Genomic DNA, 22513 nt, shown 5'->3' with positions numbered 1-22513 from the left:
AGCCTGAGGAGAGGGGAGAGCCAGGGGTGCAGGTAGAGCTGGGTCACACTGACTTCGGGTCATGCTGGCCTCCAAGCCAACTCAGTTTCGTTTCCTCCTTCCTTGTGTGCCACCAGGGATGCCAGAGGTGACCTGTGCCCCAATGTCATCTCTCCACGTCTCCTGCTTTCCAGACAAAGCCTATTCCTTGCCTTCTTTCCCTGCCCCCAACTCCTGCAAAGATCCCTTCCAACGCCCCCCCAGCCTGCCCCCCACCTATGGGTCACAGATGACAGATCCAAAATTGGCAGTCAGCACAGATGAGGTCCCCATTTTATTCAGCCATGGTCTGGTTTGTACTTCCAACCCGGGGCTTTCTGGGTCAGTCCTCCTGGGAGCCCCTGTCCCCAAGGGGCTCGGATGGGCTTCATCAGCAGGGCTGACATGGGGTAGGGGACATGGTGGGGTCTGTGAACAGCCCACCTGAACCCCCTAGTTCACCAGCCCAGAACACAGTTGAGAGGAGAGGACTCTGGTGGGGGTCTGGGGGAGGCAAGTGGCATTGTCATCTGGACCGCTGGGCAGGCAATGTGCTCCTACAAGTTGGCAGAAGTGGCTGCTGGGTTCGGGTTCATGTAAGAGAGGCTGCTGCCCCCATTGCCTGCAGAAACCTGGGTGGAGGGAGGAGACATGGGCTGAGAAGCTGTGGGTTTCCTGGGAGGAAGTGGCTCCTGGATCACACCACAGGGTGGGGTAATAGGTCCGAGAGTCTAACTCTCAAAGGGTTAATTAGGAGAGCACCTGCTGGGCACTAGCAGCAGCCAGGTGACTGTAAACAGGGCGCAGGGCCACTCCTCCTCCCTCTGGTCCCCTTCACTGCCCCCCTCGGCTCTCAGCAGCCCCCTCGCCCTCCCCTACTGCCCCTTTCTCCTTCCATCGCGCTCCTCCAGCCCAAGCAGGAGTATCTGCCTCTGTAAGACTGGGAGAAGGAAGTCTCTGAGCAAAGAAAACAGGCTCAAGGGAAGGAAATTCCCCTCCCCCGACCTGGAGTGTCGCTCAGGTGGCCCAAGTAATTATTGACTAGGTCCTGGAGAGAAAGGCCAGGTGAGAAACAAGGAGGAGGGGTCCTCATTTCCTCCAGACTCCTGAGAACCCCTTGGCACCCAGGCTCACCTGGATGGGTTATACTTCTCCCCCACATCAGAGACCCCCTCTATTCCTGCCAGACTTTCTAAATCCACTCTCTGCTCCTAGGAGCTAAATGAATAGGGGCACAGGTGCTCATCCTGTATTGATGGCGTCACATCCCTTTCATCCTGGGTCCCAGGGAGCAGCTTGTGCTGCCAGTTCAGCGGAGCGGGGAATGCTGCTTTGGAAATGCTGGTCGTGGGGACACTCTCTTTTGAGATCCCCTTCCTCTCAAGGTCTCCTCCCCTCCCCCCGCTGTTCCACCCCACCCCTCCTGCCTCCGTGGGCCGCCACCACCACCACCACTTACTTGGTGCCCCTCTCCTATTCTACCTTCTCTGAGCATTTTCAGAAGCCCCGCACAGCCCAAACCTCTGCCTCCCTCCACCTGCGGGGCCCTCCTCACCTCCTCATAGGGGCTGCGTCTATTACCGCCAGGGGGCACATAGCGCCCATGGGTGTGGTAGGTGGGGTACTCGCTCATAGGATGGTAGGCGTCTCGGGTTGGAAAGATGTCCAGCTGCCCACAGTTCTTTCGGCGGCACTGGCACACAGTCTGGGAGAAACAGGGTGTTATGGGAGGCCATGGAGTTTCTTCTAGCAGGGGGGCTTCTGGCCAGGGCTGGAGACCTAACACTTACCAGGGCAACAACATAGATGATGGCGAGTGCAACCAGAACACAGACCAGCACCAGCAGGGCAATGCCCCAGCCAGGAACCCCAGACTTGAACGGGGCAGAGGAAGGGAAGGACACATCTCGCACTAAAAGGAAAAGTAGGGGTCAGAATATTCTTCCAAAGGAATGACCTTCCGTATTAACACCCTGGGGGACAGTAGGAACCCAGGTGCTGGAGAGAGGGGCCCCCGGAGACAGAAACAGAGACATGGTGCTGGGCCACAGCTGGGAAAGGTGGCCTCACCACTAATACTCGAGATGTTCAGGTTATATCTGGCTCCTTCTTTGCTGTCTTCAAACTGTGTCTTCACCTTGTTGGCATCAGTGGCACCATTTCGGAAGGCCAGAGTTGATTCTACCACCACAGATCCGGGTCTGCTCACAGGGAAAGCGGTGACTCAACCATAAGTCCCACCTTCAGGCGCAGAGACTCCCCCAACCAAGGCAACCTGCCCCTCCCCCACACAGGTTCCACACCCAGAACCCCCTACCTGAATCTGATGTTATAAAGGCCCAGGAAATATTCCTGTCCATAAATCTGCAAAAACTGGGGTGAGAATGGAAGGACTAAGGCTTGAGGCAAACAGTCCAGGCAGTTTGGAGGCTGCTGTGGGGGGAGCATGGAGCACAGAAGAATAAAGACACCTACTCACCAATTCAGAAATGTTCCTCTGCAGCTCCTGGTAGTAGTTGCTGCTGGGATTTTCCAGAGAAGAATTAAACTGGAGGTTCAAAATGGAAAAGGACAGGAAGAAGAAGGAGATCCTAATAGACTGGGGAGAAGTGCTATGATTGGAGGAGATGGGAGGTTCCATGTTATGGTTAGTGGTACTGGCGGTAGTCCTGGTGGTGTGGCTGCTGGCCCAGGATGAGGAGCTGAGTTTTCCCAAGGTGGAGGTGGAGCTTGAGGCTAGGCTGGTGGTGGAGGATGAGGTGCCATGCTGTGCTGGGGTGGTGGTGGAGCCTGAGACAGGGCTGCCGGTAGGGGATGAGGAGGTGGAGCTTGAGGCTGGGCTGCTGGTCAAGGATGAAGAGCTATGCTTTCTCAAGGTGGAGGTCAAGCTTGGGGCTGGGCTGCTGGTCAAGGATGAAGAGCTATGCTTTCTCAAGGTGGAGGTCAAGCTTGGGGCTGGGCTGCTGGTCGGGGATGAGGTGCCATGCTGTGCTGGGGTGATTATCGAGCCTGAGACAGGGCTGCTGGTCAAGGATGAGGAGCTGTGTTTTCCCAGGCTGGTGGTCGAGCTTGAGGCTGGGCTGCTGGTCAAGGACGAGGAGCTATGCTTTCTCAAGGTGGAGGACGAGCTTGAGGCTGGGCCGCTGGTCGGGGATGAGGTGCCATGCTGTGCTGGGGTGATTATCGAGCCTGAGACAGGGCTGCTGGTCAAGGATGAGGAGCTGTGTTTTCCCAGGCTGGTGGTCGAGCTTGGGGCTGGGCGGCTGGTTGGGGATGAGGAGCTGAGTTTTCCCAGGCTGGTGTTTGAGCTTGAGGCTGGGCTGCTGGTCAAGGACGAGGAGCTATGCTTTCTCAAGGTGGAGGTTGAGCTTGAGGCTGGGCTGCTGGTCAAGGATGAGGAGCTATGCTTTCTCAAGGTGGAGGACGAGCTTGAGGCTGGGCCGCTGGTCGGGGATGAGGTGCCATGCTGTGCTGGGGTGATTATCGAGCCTGAGACAGGGCTGCTGGTCAAGGATGAGGAGCTGTGTTTTCCCAGGCTGGTGGTCGAGCTTGGGGCTGGGCGGCTGGTTGGGGATGAGGAGCTGAGTTTTCCCAGGCTGGTGTTTGAGCTTGAGGCTGGGCTGCTGGTCAAGGACGAGGAGCTATGCTTTCTCAAGGTGGAGGTTGAGCTTGAGGCTGGGCTGCTGGTCAAGGATGAGGAGCTATGCTTTCTCAAGGTGGAGGACGAGCTTGAGGCTGGGCCGCTGGTCGGGGATGAGGTGCCATGCTGTGCTGGGGTGATTATCGAGCCTGAGACAGGGCTGCTGGTCAAGGATGAGGAGCTGTGTTTTCCCAGGCTGGTGGTCGAGCTTGGGGCTGGGCTGCTGGTCAAGGACGAGGAGCTATGCTTTCTCAAGGTGGAGGACGAGCTTGAGGCTGGGCTGCTGGTCGGGGATGAGGTGCCATGCTGTGCTGGGGTGATTATCGAGCCTGAGACAGGGCTGCTGGTCAAGGATGAGGAGCTGAGTTTTCCCAGGCTGGTGGTCGAGCTTGAGGCTGGGCTGCTGGTCAAGGACGAGGAGCTATGCTTTCTCAAGGTGGAGGACGAGCTTGAGGCTGGGCTGCTGGTCAGGGATGAGTTGCCTCCCTGTGCTGGGGTGATTATGGAGCCTGAGACAGGGCCCTCTTCCTCCTTCCTGTTAGTCTCCCTCTCTCTTCCCACACCCTCTGATCTTAGCTGTCCATTTCTCCAATCCTAATATTTACCTCTCCCGACTCCCACCACCTCCCCAGACTTCTCTCCAGGTCACTGTAAGGTCCTGGTGCCAGCTCTCCTGAGGGGCTGACTCTCCCATCTGTCCTTAGCCTCTCTCCATTCCGGCACAGACTGGGTCACCCCTGTCTGCAAATTCTGCCCCTGGGGGTGCGATCCGCTAGGAAAGAAAACCCACAGAATGGCTGGGAAGACCCCATGAGCAAGGCAGCCCCCATCTTGTGCCCCTCACCTGTAAGCTCTCGGGTTACCAGGAGCAGGAAGAAGAAAGGGGCCTGGAAGCTTGGAATCATGGTGGTGGTGAACTGGGTGGGAGGAGGTGGAACAGTTTCAGGAAGGCGCTGCGTGTGAGGTGGAGCGATCACAGGCGCCTGCTGCTTTATACCGGTCCCCAGCCCGCCCTAGACTCCCTGCGAGCAGGTGACAGGTAACAAAACTCCACCCCTTCCCCCTTTCCTTACCTCCGACTTCTTCCTCCTCCTCCCCAACCATTCCTGGGCCCTCCTGGAGGGTACCTGGGCTCCCATCACTCAACCCTCTGACAACCTGTTTGTTCTCCAAATGGTCTACTCCTTCTACCAACCACTCCCTGGCTCCAGAAGGCAGTGGAGGAGTGGGGGGAGTCCAGGACCTGGGTCTCCCGGGCTCCCCGTTTAGCCTCAGGGCGACAATCAGGGTGAGAAAAGGAACAGAGGAATGGGCTACGTCAGACCCGGACAGCAGGCCGAGGAAGCCCACCCTTAGGTCCCTCACCCCACTGCCTCATTTTCACCGGGTCCCTGGAAGCCGCCCTGCGGGGGCTGGGGAGGAGCGAGACGGCTCGAAAAAGGGTGGACCGGGTGCCACTCGTGAACCCCCTCCCCCCGCCACTTTCCGGAATCTCTGCTCCTCGGCCAGTCCCAGCCGCTCCCTGTCCCGTTCCTCACGCAGGTCCCCCGAAACCCACAGTCCCCGCCCCTGCAGCAGCCCGCGTGCCCTCCTCAGCTTCTCTGGAGGCGGGGGCGGGGGTTAGAACCCCTTCAAGCTCCGCGGGACCCCGGGGTCTTTCCTGTCGGATCCTCGGTCAGCGGCGGGCCGGGCTCTCCTGCCCCCTGGCGGCCCCCGGGAGCCTGGCAGCCGTGCGCGCGGGAACCGGGGGCGCCGGGGTCTCGGGAGAAAGCAGCGTGCTAGAGCGCGGCCGGAGGGGCCGAGGCGGGAGGTCGGGGAGACGCGGGCCCCGGCGCGCAGGTCAGGGGCTCGCCCGCAGAACGCAGGGACGCGCGGCTCAGTCCACGGAGGGGCTGTCGGCGATAGGGGACCCCGGGGCGCGTGGGGCGGGGTCCCAGGGAGCCGGCGCTCGGTGGGTGGGGCCCTGAGGTACGCGGTAGGGGCGCCGAGGTATGTGGGAGAGGACAGCGGAATGTGGGAAGGGAAATGGGTCAGGTTAATGACTCACTTAGCAGGCAGGGACTAGGTGGGGCAACAGAATGGTATTTGGGGGCCCCCGAGCGACGCTGGGGGGCGGCAGGCTCTGCTGCGACCACGGGCCGTCTGTGTGGGGGCGTGATGGGGGTGCAAGGAGGACGAGGGCAGGAATGTCTGGCGCGGGGAGGTATTTGGGGCACAGAGCACATGGAGCGCGGGGGTCGGGCCCCCTCCGGAGGCTACATCCCCCCAGTTCTCGGTGGCCGCGAGTACAGGCTGGACAAGGAACTTTCAGGGCACTCGGGTGCGGTGGGGCTGGAAGAAGCCGGGCGGCCAGGCGGGGCGCGCGGCCCGGGGGTGGGGAGGGGGTTGGCGCGGAGGCCCCCCCACCCGCCCGCGGGAGAAAGCGCTAGCATCTAAGTGGGCGGGCCCAAAACTTCGGCCCCGTCGTTGCCTGGCAACAGCCATTCAGTCCGGTTGCTGGGACACGCGTCACCATGGCGACAGCTCCGCGCCGCCCGCTCCGAGTATTTAAAGAGCAAGCGCGCGCAACGGCTGGGTGTCGGAAAGCAGTTTTCCGGGCCACCGCGGTCTCCCCTCCGGCCTCCGCGTCCCCCCACGACCGTCCCCTCCCCCTCGTTCAGGCGCCAAGTCTCTGGCCTCCAGGGTGGACCCGACTCCCCAGCGCGACACCGTTCCTGGGGCTGGTCCGGCTGCAGGCGGTGCGGAGCGGGATCCCGGGCCCCGGGTGGGCGGGAGGGACGGGACGCGGTGCAGTGTTGTTCTCTCCCCCGCCAATATTGCACTCGTCCCGGCCTCCGGCCCCCCCGGCCCCCCGGCCTCCCCCTCGCCCCGAGCGGCCCAGCTCCAGCCCTCCTGGCTCTCGATCCGAACGACCTGATAGACTGGATTGTCGCCGCTGCCACACCGTGAGTAAGGGGGGGCCGGGAGGGCTTTAGCCATCTTCTGGTCAGCCCCTTATCCTTCACCTGCCCCAATCCAGTGCCCTTCTTCCGCCACGCCACGGGGCCCCACACTCAGGAACTTCCAACCTCCCAGCCCTCAGGCTCCTTCCTGCTCCCTGCACCATCCCTGGAAGTCCCTCATATAAGCAACACGTGCTCCCTTAGAAAACCACTGTAACTTTATGGCAACTGGAGGTTATCTTTCCTGGGGTTAGCTCCTGAGAAAAATACCCCTTGAAAAGCTCCGTCTCCTGGACAGTGGGGGTCACCACCCCTCTGGGGCTGAACACCTGTGGGTGCCACAGGACAGTCTGTTTGGCTGGGTGGCTGTAGATTAGACCCCAGGGGCTCCAGGATGGACCCCAAGGCCGGAGGATCTAAAATCAGGATTCTGAGTCCAGTGGGCACCTCTTCACACTCTTTCCTGGAGCAGCTGCCTCCGGAATGGCTCAAAATCCTCAGGCACTGTGTCTAATGAAGGAGAAAGGATTAAGGTCAGAAGATAGAACTCTCCAAGAGGGGATACAGAAGGTCAGGGTGATCTCAGACTGGAGCCTCACCATTGCATCGATACTGGAGATTGGACCAAATGATGTTTTCTTGGGAGAAGCAGAATACACCAAGACGCCCTCCTCGCATGGCTGTGTCAATGATCACCCCAGAATCCGCCACTAGCTGAGGACCCTCATAGAGCTTCACCCTGTCCAGGATAGGGGTGTCCATTGGTGCTAGGGTGCCAGCAGGCACTGGGCCATCGAACCCAGGCCCTGCTCATCCCCAACCCCCCTTGAGCTCACCAGGCCAGAGAGAGAACGGAAGGAGGGAGTGGGAGGAAGGAAAGGGGAGGGACGGGGTGCTTTTCTCAGGACTGGGGCCCCTGCCTCTTTGTCCACCCCCTTTGCATCTCAAAGCACCAGCCGCATTCCAAGCGAGGATTGGGTTGCCATGACAATGAGCACAATGGGCTGGGGGGTGAAGTCACCCGCTTCCCAGGCTCTAGTCCACCCTCCCTCATCCTCTGCCCTGGCACCCTGCAGCCCCAGGCACCTTAAAGGGAAACCAACCCAAGTCCCTGGACCCTAGGCTCTTGCGTTTCCCCTCCCTTCCCTGTCACCCCCACCAACTAGGAAATGCACAGTGCTGCACACAGCACAGAACTGAGAAGCCTTAGCTCTGCTACTAAGAACCATGTGGTCTGGGCCTCAGTTTACTCTTCTGCAAATGACCCCTTCAGAGTCAGCTTCTGGGAGGTGCCACAGAAGGCACCGAATGTCACGGGCCTCTTCACAGACTGGCCTGCACTTTAGAGGCTCCCAAGGTATGCCCTCATTTTACAGAGGGGAAATTGGATCATGGACCAGGAAGGACTTGCCCAACATCGCCTATAGGTCCTGGGCAGCACCAGCTCCAAGGCCCAGGCTGCCTGACAGGTAGGAGAGTGGGGCTGAGAGGGCAGAGAGAAGCGGCTTCAGTCCCAGCCCATGGCACCAAGGAATGGAGTAGCAGGGCAGTCACTGGTGAGTCTCAGCTACAGATGAAGAAAGAGTGGGCTGGGGTCCCTCAGGATGGTGCAGCCCCTCCCCTCACCGAATGTAGCCAACTTGGGGCCGGTGCAGCAGCTGCCAGCGATAGGAGGTCTTGTCACGCCAGCCCACATTTCGTGGGTCAGTCCACAGCAGTCGGACCTGATCAGGAGTGTGGCCAGTATGCCACAGGGCATTCCGGAGGTGTTCACCGGGGCCGGACACTGATGTCACTGCCTGGAGGGTATTGGCAAAGACAGCAGCTCAGCCACAGGTTGATAACGGGTTGATAAGTGCAGGTGGAAAAGGAAGTCAAGGAGATCGGAGAACATTCTAGAGTCCTGGGGAGCTAGCTTCCAGGCCATATGTCTAAGAAAGAGGGTTCCCCCTCAGGCAGTGGGGGAAGCCCTAGGGTCAGCCCAAGGAGGCTTTGGGACTGGAGGAAGTGGGCAGACTCAGACCTTGAGCTGCAGCCCGGGCTGAGCGACAGCCCGGAAGGGTGTGGCTTGCCAGTAGGTCTGCTCTGTTTGCTTCCACATGACCACATAGAAGCGGCCGCTATCCTGATAGCTGAAGAGAAAGCCTGCGTAGTCATCATCAGTCACTGTGTTCACATGGAAGGTGCCTTCAAAGTCCACACCATTGAAGGCTGTATACCCTGGGGGTGGGTGGGATCAAGGTCAAGGGCAGCAAAGCCACTACAGGCCTGCTGTGGGCCAGGGGTGGGAAGGAATGCTTGCAGTATGGGTGGCCAGTGTGGCCCCCTCCCTCTGCCCCTGTAGGATTCCTCCATTTGGAAACGATTGACTGGGTGTCCCGCACATACCAACTGCCAGGCCGGGGTCACTGTTCATGGTCTGAACGATTTCCATACCCTGGTGGTGTGTAGTAAAGAAGAAAGCCCTGTTCCGGGTACGCTACCTCATCTAGGCCCCACCTGGTAGTCTGCTCTGTCCAGCACTTGCCCAGCCCACTGCCCTCGTACCTGATTGAGCACGACCCAGTTTGGATCAATCTGAGCATCACCCTCAGGATCCAGGACAACAGTCTGATAGGCTCGAAAATCTGTGAGGGTCACCTCTGCACTTTCAGGGCACACATCCAGGGGATCTACCACCGCATCATTGTCAAAATCATCCTCACACACATCACCAACGCCATTGCCTGGGCAGAGTGAAGCCAGGCATTCAGGAAGGCCTGGTCGTGGCCTCTAGACAACACTACCAACTGTTGGGCCTTGTCTTCCTGACTTCCCCCTGGCAGCACCTACCACCTCCCCCTGGGTAGGACTCCCACCAGTGCCATCCTCTGTGGGACCCCAGCCTTACCATCTGAGTCCTTCTGATTGGGATTGGGTACCAGGCGACAGTTATCAGGACCAGGAGGCACATAGTCTGGGACCCCATCATTGTCATCATCCCCATCACACTCATCTCCAAGTCCATCATTGTCTGAGTCCAGCTGGGAGCTGTTTGGCAGCTGTGGGCAGTTGTCTTTGGTGTCCTGATGTCCATCCCCATCACTGCCCAGAAGAGGCATCGAGTAAAAGCTCTAAAAGTACCAAGTCCATCCCCTCTCTTCTGCTCAGGAGTCTGGGGTGTGCCCTCCATTCAGCCACATTCCCTGCAGTCAGCCAGGTGAGGCGAAGCTCCAACAGCAAAAGTGGGGGGTAGCCTAGGGGAGTGACTTCCCACCCAATAGTAGTGGAGAATCAATTAAGCTGTACAGGAAGTAGAAAACAGACTGGAGGAAAGTAAAGGAGCCCGGATGAGACCAGCTATTTCCTGGCGCCCCCTACCTGTCCTCATTGGTGTCACAGACATCCCCCACCAGGTCACTGTCTGCATCTGTCTGAGAGAGAGGGGCCTGTTCTCACCATCTCTTGATAACTCTGAAGACAATGGCCACACTGCTTCCCATGTGAAGGGCTGGGGCTTTACCTCCTGTCCTCCCCATCCCCTGTACCTGGGTAGGATTGCTCATTTCAGGGCAGCTGTCACAGGCGTCTCCTACCCCATCCTCGTCCCTGTCTGTCTGCAGGGGGTTGGGGACTTTAGGACAATTGTCTAATCCATTGGGGATGCCTACGAGACACGCAGGTTGCACAAGGTTGTCACTACAACATGTCACACTCTTTTGGGGTCAGCGAAAGCCCAGAGCTTGTCTCCCACTCAGAGGACAGCAGGTTAGAGAATCCACCAGGACCCCCTTGCCCACTCCTGCCTCCCCCTGCCTCCTTCTTCACGTCTCCAGGGACTTCTGCCAGCCCACCTACCCCCACCACAGGTCTCACACTGCCCAACTGCCCTTCATTCCCACCAGCATCCGAATCCTCACAGGCCTCCCAGTCCCCCCGGCCCCAGCTGCACCGTCCCCATCCACATCGTTGTCACATGCGTCCCCTTCCCCGTTGCCGTCTGTGTCCTTCTGGTCATTGTTGGGAACGTTGGGGCAGTTGTCACAGGCATCCCCGAATGAATCTGTATCAGAGTTTTGCTGGTCCTTGTTGGGGAACAGCCGGCAGTTGTCCTGGGGCGGGACAAAGAGTCAGGCTTCCCTTGCCCCACTGGCCACCCAGCCCTCACCTTATCCCTGAGCCCTTGTCTGCCATCACTTCTCAGGATGGCCTGCCTGCCCACCCTCCATGTGATCCATCTTGTCCTCCCAAACTGAGTACTGGGGCCCGTCCTGCAGAGCTGCCAGGGACTGAGGGGGTTGTGGCAGGGTTATGGGACAAGGTGTGGAGGGGAGCAGAGGAGCCACCTCGACATTCTTGATCCCATCCCCGTCAGCATCATCGTCACACTGGTCCCCCACGCCATCATTATCAGCATCTTCCTGCCCAGAGTTGGGTGTCAAAAGGCAATTGTCCTAAATGTCAGGGGAGAAGCTCAGATGAGTCGTGGCCTGCCCCAGCCTGGATGCCCACCACAGCCCGCCCGCCTGCCTGCCCCCCCCACCTGCTTGCAGTGCTTATTGTTGTCCATGCATGGCAGGGCCTGGTCCGGGTAGCCATCAATGTCCGTGTCGGTCCCACACACGTTCCCATTCCCGGCCCAGCCCACATTACACTGAGTAAAAAAAGGGGAGCAGTGAGGGCCAGTAGGGCTCTTCACACCCCAGTTCCATTCTCCCCAGCCAGTTCCCGGGGCCCTTTCCCATGTGGGGCCCCATCCCAGGCCCTAAGTAGGTTCATGGCCCTCCCCCTTTCTCCAGATTCTCCTGTTCCTCTCAGGCCCCAGGCCTAGCTCACCGAGCAGGATACTGCCCCATTGCGTTCAAAGAGACAGTGCGCGTGGACATGGCAGGGGCTGTGGGCTGGGCTGTGGCAGGTGCGGGCTGGGAAGCAGCCCTGGCTCTGGTTGCCCAGGAAGCCCAGGCGACAGGGACCACACTTGAAAGAGCCCTAAGGACAGGGAAGCAACGTCTCAGGAAGGAGGGTCAGCCTGCCCAGCACCTTGGACCAACACTGACCCACTTGAGGGGTGTCCACAGGCACACCCAGCTTGATGCCAGCTAAACCCAGCAGTACCTTTGGGCTCTCCTGGCAGCCTGTCCATGTGTATCCCAGCCCTAGTTTTCAGGGGAGGATGCTGAGGCTCTGGAAGGCTGCTAAAGGTCACAGCGGAAATGGACCCAGAATTCCCAACCTGTGTGTGCAACATCTATGTGGACTGCCCAAGAGGAGGAGGTGGCCACGCAACAGGTTTGAAGTGGCCGCACACCCCAGCACCACAGACACATACTCGGGGCACTTGGCTCACCACAGTGTTGGTGCAGATGGAGTTTGGGTCACAGCCACCATTGTTCCCATCGTTGCACTCGTCCACATCATTGCAGACCTGAAGGGGCAGACTCTGGGTAGAACCAGACTGACGGCAGGTCTCCTCCAGCAAAGCCAGTGCACACACCCAATCCCACTCATCACAACGACCCCAGATCCAGCCTAGATACCCTTGGTCCCCATGAGATCAACACCTCATCTTCACACTCTGCCCAAGCTAACCTGTTTGCTGGCACGGGCATAGTCGATGCCCACACCGGACACACGAGTGCCTTTGTAGCCTCGAGGACAGGCTTCACAGTGGAAGCCAGGCATGGTGTTGATGCAGCTGACCCCAGGGAAGCAAGGGTCAGCGTGAGCACACTGGGGGCAGAGGACAAAACAATCAGTAGTCAGGCCCGCCTGTGCTTTTCTCTCCACCCGGCTTCACTGCACTCTGATGCCTGCCCCTGGGCCCCTAAGCTCCCTCCCAGCAAGGTTTAGCTGGCCCCGTGCTCCCCATGTGGTCCTCTGGTCTTCCCCATGGGCTTTGTGTCCCCCCTCCTCACTCCTTTTCCAGCACCCCAATGTCTTAAAGCCCAGGCTCTTCTGCTTCTGACGGACATCCACCCCTCCTCCTTGGGCCAGATCTCTCTGCCCTCCCGGGCCACCATCCCCCACCTCATTGATGTCAGTGCAGTGGGTGCCATTGCCCTGCAGGCCAGGGGGGCAGGGCCCGCAGCGGTAGCCGGGGTACTCATACACTTCCATGCAGTCCACGCCTCGGAAGCAGGGGTTGGGGCTGCAGTGGGAACGCTGCTCATGGAAGCCTGACAGAGGGGTGGGGGGCACCATCAGAGCCACCTCAAGGTGGCCATTCACATCACCAGAAGTGGAGGCTGAAGCCTTGGGGTGGGGAGCACAGGGACGCCATCCAGAGCCTGCCCCACTCCCACTCACCGCACACCTGACACTCCATGATGGTGTTTCGGATCAGAGACATTTCCTTCACCTGGTAGATAGAATGGTGGGGGCTGTAGGCTCTTTGCCTCCACCAGCTCCCCAGGATCAGGGCCACCCTCCACTGGTGCACTCAAACCTGGTCTCGGATATCATCCCGCAGCTCCACCAGGATCTGGTTGAAGAGGGTGAGCTGGGTGACCAGCGCCTTGGTCTGCTCTCCTGTCAGAGCCCCAGGAGCAGAGAAGCTCAGACCTGGGTGACAGCCCTGGACCCCCTCTGGGGCAAGAAATCAATTCCTGCCCCTGCTGCCCACCCCACTTTTAAACCCACCCAGCTCTTGGGCTAAGGATTTTGCTTCAGGCAGCCTTTCCTCCCTCCCACTTCCTCGACCTGCTCACCTAGGATGGACTGGAGCGCATTGGTCACTGTAGAGGAGAAAAGAGCATCAGAAGGCAGACATGGGAAGAGGGGGAGGGAACAGAGGCTGAGAGGTGTCTTGGAACAAGGCAGCACCAGCTCTCCCCCAAGGGTACAGACCCTCCAAGGGGTTGCCTGGGTCACAGCCCAGGTCCTCCTGGCTCCCAGGCCTGGGAGTGGCAGAAGGGATCCCAGGGAGAGGTGACCCAGGGCAGGGCCAGGGCCCCAGTCCACTCCATTTTCAACCCCCTCCCCTGCGCCAAGCTTCTGGGAGAAGTCGGCATTTTATTTAACTAAGAACCTCTGATCATCCTTATCAGAGAGACTAGGTGGATGGACAATGCTCAGAGGAACTGCTGGTAGGTGACAGCCACCGGCAAAGGCCGACCCAAGTTGCCCTCTGGGTCACCACAACCAAGCTAACTCCCTCACCCCCACACAGGTTGCTTCAGGGTCCATTCTTCTCAGATGGGCCTGTTTTCTGAGCCACCCTAGTAGGTGTGCTGACCTGAACAGATGCCTGTTCTGACCCACACCTCCCTGGATGGCTGTGTCACTTGGAGATCATAGAGCCAGAGGTGAAGGAGATTGGGGGCCACAGGGTCAGAAGCCCCAGAAACCAGTGAGCCAAAGGAATGCGTTAAGGGGGATGTCAGGGAGATGAGAATTGACAAAGGTCAGAGGATGTGATCTGGGGTCCAGAAGGTTAGCTAACAGAAGTCTCCATGTTACCTGCACTGTGGATGGACTCGTCCCCCTGGAAGGGACACTCACTCAGGGCTCCCACCCGGGCCATGGACCCGCCCAGAATCATTTTCATAGATTCCACGAAGCCCTGGGGGGAGGACAGCAGCAGGGTAGGGTGGTAGACCCGCCAACACCTCCTTCCCACTGCTGCAAAATGTTTCCATTGAAGCTTGGGGCCCTCTCCCCGCTCACCTGCATCCTCAGATAAGCCTTCTGCCCAGTCCGAATCTCCAGCCCATCCACCTCTGCTGGGGGAATGGGGGCCATTCCAGGGAGGCCAGCATGCTGGTCTCCCAGCTTGCAGTCCACATAGAGCTGCAGGGCAGGGTTGGGTTGGGCCGGGCCTCGGAGACGCAGGAGAGCTGTGTGTGTCCGCCCGTCGGCCAGGCCTGCTTGCTGCAGGTTCACTGCGTGGACTTTGCCATCCTCCCGCTGGTACCGTACCAGCACTGCCCAGAAGGGGAGGTTAGTACAGATACTGTCTCCCAGCTAAGCCTTGGATCACCTCTTCTGGATAGCACACCCATCATCCCCTAGTCAGCTAGGTATCTCTCATCACCTTGTATGTGATAGGTGAGGAACAATAAATGTTCCTCAAATTGGTTCGAAGACTAGAACTTCCTTAGTCTTCAGTGACATCAGATCACTCTGTCCCTTGCTAGAGTGGCAGCTAGTTCTGTACCCACTGGACTGTGCCACAGATCTGAGAGATTATTGGGACACAGCAATGTGCCTCTCCCTCCCCAAGGCAGCCCCAAGTACAACATGCCTTCCCTACGAGTATCAGGCCTTGCTTTATTGCTGTGTACCTGGCCTTCTGAGGCACTTCCTAGGCACCCCATTCCAAGTGCCCCGTGGTGCCCAAGCACAGCCAGATGGGTCCATGCCCCACCCCTCAAGACCCCGAGGAGAATTAAGAGGGATATGGGAATGGAGGATGAGGGAAAGTGCTTGAGGGGATCACTGTGGCAGGAAAGGAGATGCGCACTAGTCACCTTTGTTAATTTTGCCCACAACAGAGGCCTCCAGCCATCTTGTGTTGTCTTGGCGAGAGTAGAGGCCAAAGAGGACACCACCCTGCTTGGGGGGCAGGCGGAAGGTGGACAGGAGGTAGATGTCCCCAGCAGTGAGCAGGGCTGCCCGGATCTTCTCCGCTACAGCTGTCATCTGCCGAGACTCGCCCACAGTCAGCAGGTCAATTACTAGCCAGGTCAGAGAGAGGGGTCAAATGCTAAATAAGGCCTGCCCTTTCTCCTGAACCCTGGGGGGTGGAGCATCCTTCATCATTACCCCCGCCCCCACCACTAGGCAGCGTTAGTCACCTTCCTGAAATTCAACCCTTGCTGGCATCTAACTCAACTCGAGGAGCCTGCCTTCCCTTCCTGGAGGTTGCCTACTGCCACCCTCTGGGAACCCGCAGGCCTGAGGCTCTCCTGGAAATACAGAAACAGCGCCCGGCACACTGGAGATGCCCCCAGCAGGTGGCGCAAGGGAGCTACTGTGCTGATCCCACGCAGAAGTAGCACCTGGTGCCCACAGGGCAGAAATGGAAAAGCACTTTCTAGGCTGCTGGGTTTGGCTCATTCCACACCCAAATGCCCCTCCTCCCATCCCGGGGGCTCAGCACATCCACTTTGGATAAGCAGAGCTGCCCACGGAGGACTCCAACTCTCCTCCTGTCTGCCTCTGTCCCACGGGAATGGAGGACCCAGCTCTTCTGCCTCCTGTGTCCTGGCCAATCTGTGGTTTCCCTTCCAGCCAGTAATGAATCTGTGCCTGTGTCATCTGTTTCAGCTACCTCTCCCACACCCACAGGCCCATCCCACAGCCAGACCTCCGGGAGAGCCCAGACCTCTCGGTCCCCACCCCCACCTTGTCCCAGGGCAGCCAGGAGCCCCCGGGATGAAGAATCCCACCTTTGCACTGACCTCCCAGACCCTGGGGTGCCTGGGGATGCTCAGCCACCAACCCGGCAGAGCAGCCCTTGCACCCAGCTCCTGAGTCCTCTGCGCTGGCCTCGTGCTGACCCTGGCCAGCTCCTAATCACCCACTACCCTCTGGTGTTCACTCCTCCCCCTATGGCCAAAATTTCACCACCTCTTCCCCCTGTTCAATTTCAGGACTCTCTCCTTGCCCACATGTTTCCTGCTCCTAGGCTGAAGGCAAATGGAGCAGAGGCCAAGAGGGGTCTAAGATGATGGACGCTGGCTTACCCTGCAGGTCCTGACTGGCAGATGCGAAAGTGCAGAGGAGGAGAAGAGCCAGGGCCCCCCGAAGTTCCTGCGTCTCCATGCTGCTCAGCTGGCTCACTACCCCTGGCAGGCAGGCGGCTGGGAGGGGAAAAGGCTAGGCGGAGAGAGCAGGAGCGGGGGGCGGAGGGACTGGAAGGGGGAGCCGAAGGGGGGGCCAGCAGGCGGTGGGGGGGGTGGGGGCGAAACAAAGAGCTGCCAATCAGCCTGGAGGCATCCCCAGCTCTGGGACTCAGGGGCACTGGGGAAGAGTCTGAAGGCCTTCCTGCCTCCTGCCTTTCCCTAACGGTCCTCTCTCCCAGGTGCCTACCTCTCTCTCACCCTCCCGGCATGTCGCTGCTGGGGGCCACTACCGAACGCTACTGTTTTCTGTAAGTTACAGTTGGGGAAGACAAGAACCCCAGGCCGGGGCAGCGTCAGACAGTGGGCCTTATTCCACAGCTGGCAGGAAAGGATGCCAAGGGAGTGGTGGAAACCAGCTTGCTATCGTGCTCAGGGGATGCCCACATGGCTTGAAATTTGCTGCTCTGACGAAGCAAGTACTTTTTATTAAGGTGGGGGTCCTCCGACACATGCCTCTTTCCTAGGGAAACGTGGAGGCCTCCGCTAGGAACCGCAGGGCCAGTTGAACACAGTGGCCAGTGAAGAGGTTGGAAGGAAGGCCTCTGGAACGAGCAAAGGGCCAGCAGGGCCAAGAGGGAACCAGGGCGCAGGCCGGGGGCCGGGGCCGGGGCCGGGCCGGGAACACAGGGGGCACTGGCGGGCAGGCCATGACCCGGATGAAGCGTAGGGGCGCCTCGGTTCCCGTCACCACGGCAACGGCCGCGAGCCCCACCCCCTCCCCCACCCAGGCCCCAGCCCGACCCGGCTCCGGCCGCCGCCGCCCCTGTTTTGTTTCCATGGCGACAGGCGGCGCGGGGCCGGCTCCAAACATAACGCGCTGTGGAAAACATGCGGCTCGGGGGACCCCCCCGCGGCCCCTGCTCCGGGCCGAGCCCCGCGGGGCCTTGGCGCGGCCCAGGCCGCGTGCAGATCTGCGAGAGCCCCCAGAGCCGGCCCGGGCGCACAAGACCCGCCTCGCCGGGACCCGCCGCGCCCTCGGGGCTCCCGGCCTCGCCGCAGTCACGGCGCTCAGCCTCCGCGAGGAGGGCCCGGCCGACAACCCTTCCCCCCTTCGGGAGCCGCCTCTGGTGCCGGCGGCGGCCGCCCTCCCCCGAAGCCCTCGGCTCCGCCCCGTGCAGCCCCGCCCCGCGCAGCCCCGCCCCGCCTCGGGGCTCCCTCCTGCCCCCGCCCCCGGCGACCCTCTGGGCGCGGCGGGGGGGCGGGGCCGCGCGGGGGCGGGCGGAAGCGCCGGGGGAGGTGCTTCCGGGCCAGAGGGCGGGCAAGATGGCGGCGCCCATGGAGCTGTACTGCTGGTCGGGGGGCTGGGGGCTACCGTCAGTGGACCTGGACAGCCTGGCCGTGCTGGTGAGGGGTGGCGCCGTTGTCCTGTGCTGCGCCCTGGAGGACTGGGGAGGGACTCGAACTGACCGGTCGTCCGAATTTTGCCAGGGCGCCTCAGCACGGGCGCACTGGGGGAAACTGAGGCAATCAAAGGCTGTGCCCGGCCGATAGGGGCTCAACGCCCTATGGCTTAACAGCCCGGGTTTTGTGCAGCCAGAGCAAGAGGTCTGGTCGGGGGTTCAGGAAATAGGTCTTAGTCCTTGCTCGTCCATTGTTCATTTACTGACTGTGTGACCTTGGAGCGATCCCTTGTGGTCTCTGAGCCGTTTCTCCATCGAGAGCTTTACTGAGTCCGGACGATCTCAGGGTTCTCAGGCTTGGCATTCCTGTCTTCTCAGGCTCCCTTTTCTCCTTCTCCCCCCGCCTCACTAAACAGCATTTGCTGAGATTTATTGAACCAAGAAGCTCACCAGCACATTCTGTGGAAAGAGCTTTGGAGTCAGACTAGTTCACTTCATTCGTTTACTCACTCCTTCATTTAATAAGCACTTGTTGGGCCTCTTCCAAATACCACACTTGGGCACGCAAAGATGAATAAGACTTAGCTCCTACCCTGTAGTTATTTGCAGAGAGGCAGACACGTTAGCAAACGCGCCTACTGTGTAATGTGTTCTGATGCTAAGCTTTAAGTAGGAACAGGCCACAGAGACTCCCAAAGAAGGACACAGTCAGTGCTCCTGAGAAAAGGGATGTACGAGAGTTAGGAAGAAGTTGGGAGGCTCTGCGTACATCAGGGAGATGGCAGCAGAGGAGATGGGGGAAGGCTCTTTCTGGCAGACCTGACATTAGAGACAGGTCCATGGTTTCTCTGAGCCTGTGTTGCCCATGGTGAAACAGCTGATGTCCACCTCTTTTGTGAGGCAAGTACTAAGCGTAGCACAGAAGGAATTCAGTGAGTGTTATTTCTCTTGTTGATTCCCCTGTGGGGGCCTGTCTGCCTTCTGCTTCCTTCCCTGCAGACCTATGCCAGGTTTACTGGCGCCCCTCTCAAGGTGCACAAGATTACCAACCCCTGGCAAAGCCCTTCAGGTACCCTATGCTCCCGGGGGGGTGAGGGGAGCTGAGCAGGAGACGGGCAGGAATATGCTGCACGTTCATATGGACAGGCAGCTGAGGGTCTGGTGGGCCTCCTGTCTTCTCAATGTCAGGAACTCTGCCTGCCCTTCGGACCAGTCATGGAGAGGTCATCTCGGTACCACACAAGATCATCACCCACCTTCGAAAAGAGGTAGGTGGCTCAGTGGGTAGGAGGGCTGCCAGTGAGAGGAGTTCAGTCATTTCAGCACAACACACGTTTATTGATAAAGCTGAGCTGGATGCAGGTGACCCAGAACTTCAAGGAGAACCTAGTCCGATGGGAGAGGCACACACAGTGCTGCTGGCCAGGTGTTCAGCTGGGGCACTGGGGAGGCCTCTGGAAGCTCAGTGCCTTTTGCCTGCTGGGCAGGGAGGGGTGAGTGGGCAGATGACATAGGGAAGGGGAAGGAGGGCAGAGGACAACATCAGCTCAAATGAGGCCCCCAGAGGTGGCTCCTGTCCTCTCAGGGACCGAGTTAGGCTGAGTTATGGGGCTCAGGATGGGCAAGACATAGAGCCAGCATGGGGACATTGAGAAAGTTATTACAGGACGAACAGGGGCACCTTGCCTGTATGATCTTGGGCAAGTCCCTTCACCTCTCAGGGATGTAAGTTCCTTGTTTGTAGAGCGAGGGGGCTTAGTTAGGGCTCCTCTTTCACCAGAATACTAGTCAGATAGGGCCTCTTCTTCATTTCTGCTTTCCCAAACGTGAAGGACTCGAGGATTCAGTATAGGCTTGGGAGGCATGGAGGGAAAGGACCCAGGTAGAAGGCAGAGCTCCTGGCAGGGACAGGACCTCTGCCTTGACTCTTTATGTCTGGGCACAGCCTTTCTGGTTTCCAGTTTTCTCCTAACACAGCCACAGTGAGAGAAGATTCCACAGGGAAGAAACAGGCTCAGAGAGATGGTTTTCTTTTTCTTTTTTCTTTTTTTAATATTTATTTATTTGTGAGAGACACACACACACACAGAGAGAGAGAGGCAGAAACATAGGCAGAGGGAGAAGCAGGCTTCATGCAGGGAGCCCAATGTGGGACTCCATCCCAGATCCCGGGATCACGCCCTGAGCCAGAGGCAGACGCTCAACCATTGAGCTACTCAGGCGTCCCGAGAGATGGTTTTCTAAGGATCATGTTCCAGAGGTTATGTGGGGACAGACCTTCCTCAGGATGTGGAGAAGGTTGCTGGAGACCAGACGCTGGAGCCTACCAAGGCGTGGCAGACTGAGACTTGGGGTACGGTCAGACCGTGTGTGGTGGCGGCACAGAAGAAATAGCCAAGTCCTGGGCTTTGAGAGAACCCGCAGGGGGGCCCGGGCATGGGGATGGCGTCCCCTAGTTCTGAGGGCCACACTGCATCTGAGCTCGACTCTGCCAGCCGTGTGATATACAGACAGGGGAAGTCCCTGTTAGAAAGTGGCTGTCAGCAGGCGTGCTGCCAGCTTTCCGTGGAGGCTCCGGGAGCTGCTCCTGGTTTGTGGCTGGGCCTTCCTCCCTCCCGGCAGTGGGCACCCGACCTTGATGGCCAGCAGGCTCCAAGGCCCAGGCTTTCCGCCAACAGCAACAGGCTGCAGTATGGGCCCAGGCAGGGGGGCCTCAGTGGGAGAAGTGCTTGTTCTGCCTCTGCTATATTCAGAGGCCAAGAGGGTGGTGCTGGACAGGATGCCTCTCTCCTTGGGGAAGTGCCCCCTGGAGCCTCCTCGTGTCCACCTCATAGACGTCTCCTCCACAGAAGTACAATGCAGATTATGATCTGTCGGCCCGGCAAGGGGCAGACACATTGGCCTTCATGTCTCTGCTGGAGGAGAAGCTGCTCCCGGTGCTGGTGAGTGAGTGCGCCTGGACCTCCAGTGGCTGTGGCTGGTGGGGGGCGGTGGGGGAGTCAGCGACACCCACGAAGGCCTCCCTAAGGCAGGTGCACTGGCTCAGACCTGCTTCATCCTTCCTACTGCCCGATCCAGATACATACTTTTTGGGTAGACACCAAGAACTATGTGGAAGTGACCCGGAAGTGGTACGCGGAGGCTATACCCTTTCCCCTGAACTTCTTCCTTCCCGGCCGCATGCAGCGGCAGTTCATGGAGCGGCTGCAGCTGCTGTGCGGGGAGCACAGCCCAGAGAATGAGGAAGAGCTGGAGAAGGAGGTACCTCTGGGGCAGGGGGCTCCGTAGGAGAGGAGCCCCAAAGATGATGGTCAAGAGTGGGGATGCCTGGGATGGGAGGTAGCTCTGTTCCCACAGCCACAAGCCTGCCTCATGTCCTCCCTACAGCTATACCAAGAGGCCCGGGAATGCCTGACCCTGCTCTCTCAGCGCCTGGGCTCTCAGAAGTTCTTCTTTGGAGATGCGTGAGTCTGTCTTCAGGGCAAATATACGTGGTTTGGGAGAAGATACGGGTTCATATGTTGCCACAGGGACTGGGGTGGCTCAGGCGCTGGACGAGAGGTCCTCGGTACAGACCCTGGGCCTGATGACAGTGGGGCTGTGTGTGTGTGGGGTGGGAGGGCCGCCAGGCACAGGAGGGGCTTGCAGGGCGGTGGGGCACTCAATGGGCCCTTTATGCAGCCTCAGGATAGAGTCCCATTCAGGGCCAAGCTGGCGCCACCTGGGGAGCTCTCACCACACCAGGCCCAGAACTGGGTGTCTTCTCCTCCCCCGGGGGCCCTCTGCTGCCAGAGCCCACCTCCTGGGCTTGCTTTTCCTCTAATGCTCTCCTCGCCCCTTCTCTCTCTGCTCCAGCCCTGCCTCCCTGGATGCCTTTGTCTTTGGCTATCTGGCCCTGCTGCTGCAGGCCAAGCTGCCCAGTGGAAAGCTGCAAGCCCACCTGCGGGGGCTGCAGAACCTCTGTGCGTACTGCACACACATCCTCAGCCTCTACTTCCCCTGGGATGGAGGTAAGGGGCAGACAGGTGAAAGGGTAGGCACGAGCCCTGGGGAGGGTGGGCGGGGGTCTAGGATGTAGCCTTCCTGCCCACCTTCCTTCCTTGTTCCTCAGCTGACGTGCCACTCGCACGCCAGACACCAGTGGGCCCAGAGACGGAGGAGGAACCATACCGGCGCCGGAACCAGATCCTGTCTGTGCTGGCAGGACTGGCAGCCATGGTGGGCTACGCCTTGCTCAGTGGCATTGTCTCCATCCAGCGGGCCACACCTGCTCGGGCCCCTAGCACACAGTCCTTGAGCATAGCTGAGGAGGATGAAGACGAATGACTTGTCCTCATGCTCTCAGGACTGAGTTTTCTACTCTCGTACATTCCAGAGGCCCCTGTGTTTCCCTGTTGTTGGTACGGCTGGAAGTGAGCTGCTGCTCCCATAATAAACCTGTCCACGCTGACTGGAATCAAACATTCTCTTCTTTAAGGGGCCACCATGTCTCCTAGGTGGGGTGCAGGGGGTCATCAGGGGACCTGAGCAGGCCTGCTGGCACCCAGCTTCCCTAGCTGCCTGTGCCCTTGTACCATCCCTGCTGCTGCTCAGCCCAGGAGAGGCACCCAGCTCCCCATTGGGGCCTGGTCTTCCTAATCTGCTTTCCTTAGCCACCCCCACCCCTAGCTTGTGTTTGTACAGACGGTGAGCTCACCCTGGGCCTGGGCCCAGTTTCCATGGGAGCGAGCACATAGCACACACTCACAC

The 22513-nt window shown here is 59.4% G+C and overlaps 3 protein-coding genes and 1 long non-coding RNA gene across 14 annotated transcripts; 2 read left to right on the top strand and 2 right to left on the bottom strand.

Annotated features, from left to right (window-relative positions):
* Nucleotides 1-283: 283 nt before the first annotated feature.
* On the bottom strand, nt 284-6004 carry MUC1 (mucin 1, cell surface associated). Of its 4 annotated transcripts, none has more exons than XM_049112577.1 (9): nt 4732-5191; nt 4503-4575; nt 3441-4149; nt 2498-3380; nt 2336-2391; nt 2089-2219; nt 1809-1930; nt 1574-1723; nt 284-650 (listed from the first exon to the last, which is right to left on the bottom strand). In XM_049112577.1, exons 1-9 carry the CDS (start codon nt 4795-4797, stop codon nt 576-578), a joined length of 2265 nt encoding a protein of 754 aa, XP_048968534.1. In that variant the 5' UTR covers nt 4798-5191; the 3' UTR covers nt 284-575. The 4 variants fall into 4 exon arrangements, with proteins under 4 accessions (XP_048968534.1, XP_048968535.1, XP_048968536.1 ...); XM_049112578.1 differs by having other exon boundaries at nt 2498-3680; nt 3741-4149; XM_049112579.1 differs by having other exon boundaries at nt 3741-4149; nt 4732-5190.
* Nucleotides 6005-6195: 191 nt separating this feature from the next.
* Nucleotides 6196-16305, top strand: LOC118355257 (uncharacterized). Its single transcript, XR_004817348.2, has 3 exons — nt 6196-6603; nt 15072-15262; nt 16173-16305. It is a non-coding gene; the product is annotated as an uncharacterized LOC118355257 (long non-coding RNA).
* On the bottom strand, nt 6797-17072 carry THBS3 (thrombospondin 3). 5 transcript variants are annotated; one of them, XM_035719109.2, is made up of 24 exons: nt 16266-16402; nt 15375-15485; nt 15048-15254; nt 14245-14501; nt 14038-14140; nt 13287-13313; nt 13025-13107; nt 12886-12937; nt 12607-12755; nt 12169-12309; nt 11927-12004; nt 11416-11568; nt 11123-11233; nt 10926-11033; nt 10532-10691; nt 10128-10246; nt 9961-10013; nt 9491-9684; nt 9148-9326; nt 8989-9037; nt 8624-8820; nt 8227-8399; nt 7200-7339; nt 6797-7110 (listed from the first exon to the last, which is right to left on the bottom strand). In XM_035719109.2, exons 2-24 carry the CDS (start codon nt 15400-15402, stop codon nt 7052-7054), a joined length of 2820 nt encoding a protein of 939 aa, XP_035575002.1. In that variant the 5' UTR covers nt 15403-15485; nt 16266-16402; the 3' UTR covers nt 6797-7051. The 5 variants fall into 5 exon arrangements, with proteins under 5 accessions (XP_035575002.1, XP_025286752.1, XP_025286753.1 ...); XM_025430967.3 differs by lacking the exon at nt 15375-15485 and having other exon boundaries at nt 16266-17072; XM_025430968.3 differs by lacking the exons at nt 10128-10246; nt 15375-15485 and having other exon boundaries at nt 9961-10009; nt 16266-17072.
* MTX1 (metaxin 1) lies at nt 17057-22214 on the top strand. Of its 4 annotated transcripts, none has more exons than XM_049112583.1 (8): nt 17238-17768; nt 18764-18833; nt 18953-19032; nt 20614-20706; nt 20843-21025; nt 21152-21228; nt 21620-21774; nt 21876-22214. In XM_049112583.1, exons 1-8 carry the CDS (start codon nt 17253-17255, stop codon nt 22088-22090), a joined length of 1389 nt encoding a protein of 462 aa, XP_048968540.1. In that variant the 5' UTR covers nt 17238-17252; the 3' UTR covers nt 22091-22214. The 4 variants fall into 4 exon arrangements, with proteins under 4 accessions (XP_048968539.1, XP_048968538.1, XP_048968540.1 ...); XM_025430976.3 differs by having other exon boundaries at nt 20599-20706; XM_049112582.1 differs by lacking the exon at nt 18764-18833 and having other exon boundaries at nt 17057-17768.
* Nucleotides 22215-22513: the final 299 nt, after the last annotated feature.

The sequence above is a fragment of the Canis lupus genome, chromosome 7 (genome assembly GCF_003254725.2).
Source record: "Canis lupus dingo isolate Sandy chromosome 7, ASM325472v2, whole genome shotgun sequence".
Lineage (NCBI taxonomy): Eukaryota > Metazoa > Chordata > Mammalia > Carnivora > Canidae > Canis > Canis lupus.
This window is presented reverse-complemented; position numbering and strand designations above follow the sequence as displayed.

What these genes read in the sequence shown, in the direction of transcription:
- MTX1 (XM_049112581.1), top strand. Translation starts at nt 17,072, where the DNA reads ATGACCCGGATGAAGCGTAGGGGCGCCTCGGTTCCCGTCACCACGGCA. An exon ending in AGGAAGAGCTGGAGAAGGAG is followed by an intron (nt 21,026 to 21,151) that starts GTACCTCTGGGG and finishes TCCTCCCTACAG; the next exon opens with CTATACCAAGAGGCCCGGGA. An exon ending in AAGTTCTTCTTTGGAGATGC is followed by an intron (nt 21,229 to 21,619) that starts GTGAGTCTGTCT and finishes TCTCTGCTCCAG; the next exon opens with CCCTGCCTCCCTGGATGCCT.
- MUC1 (XM_049112577.1), bottom strand. Translation starts at nt 4,797, where the DNA reads ATGGGAGCCCAGGTACCCTCCAGGAGGGCCCAGGAATGGTTGGGGAGG. An exon ending in GGAGGAGGAAGAAGTCGGAG is followed by an intron (nt 4,576 to 4,731) that starts GTAAGGAAAGGG and finishes CCTCCCACCCAG; the next exon opens with TTCACCACCACCATGATTCC. An exon ending in GGCCCAGCCTCAAGCTCGTC is followed by an intron (nt 3,381 to 3,440) that starts CTCCACCTTGAG and finishes CTCAAGCTCAAC; the next exon opens with CTCCACCTTGAGAAAGCATA.
- THBS3 (XM_025430967.3), bottom strand. Translation starts at nt 16,344, where the DNA reads ATGGAGACGCAGGAACTTCGGGGGGCCCTGGCTCTTCTCCTCCTCTGC. An exon ending in ATGGGGCAGTATCCTGCTCG is followed by an intron (nt 11,234 to 11,415) that starts GTGAGCTAGGCC and finishes TTTTTTACTCAG; the next exon opens with TGTAATGTGGGCTGGGCCGG. An exon ending in CAATCAGAAGGACTCAGATG is followed by an intron (nt 9,327 to 9,490) that starts GTAAGGCTGGGG and finishes CACTCTGCCCAG; the next exon opens with GCAATGGCGTTGGTGATGTG.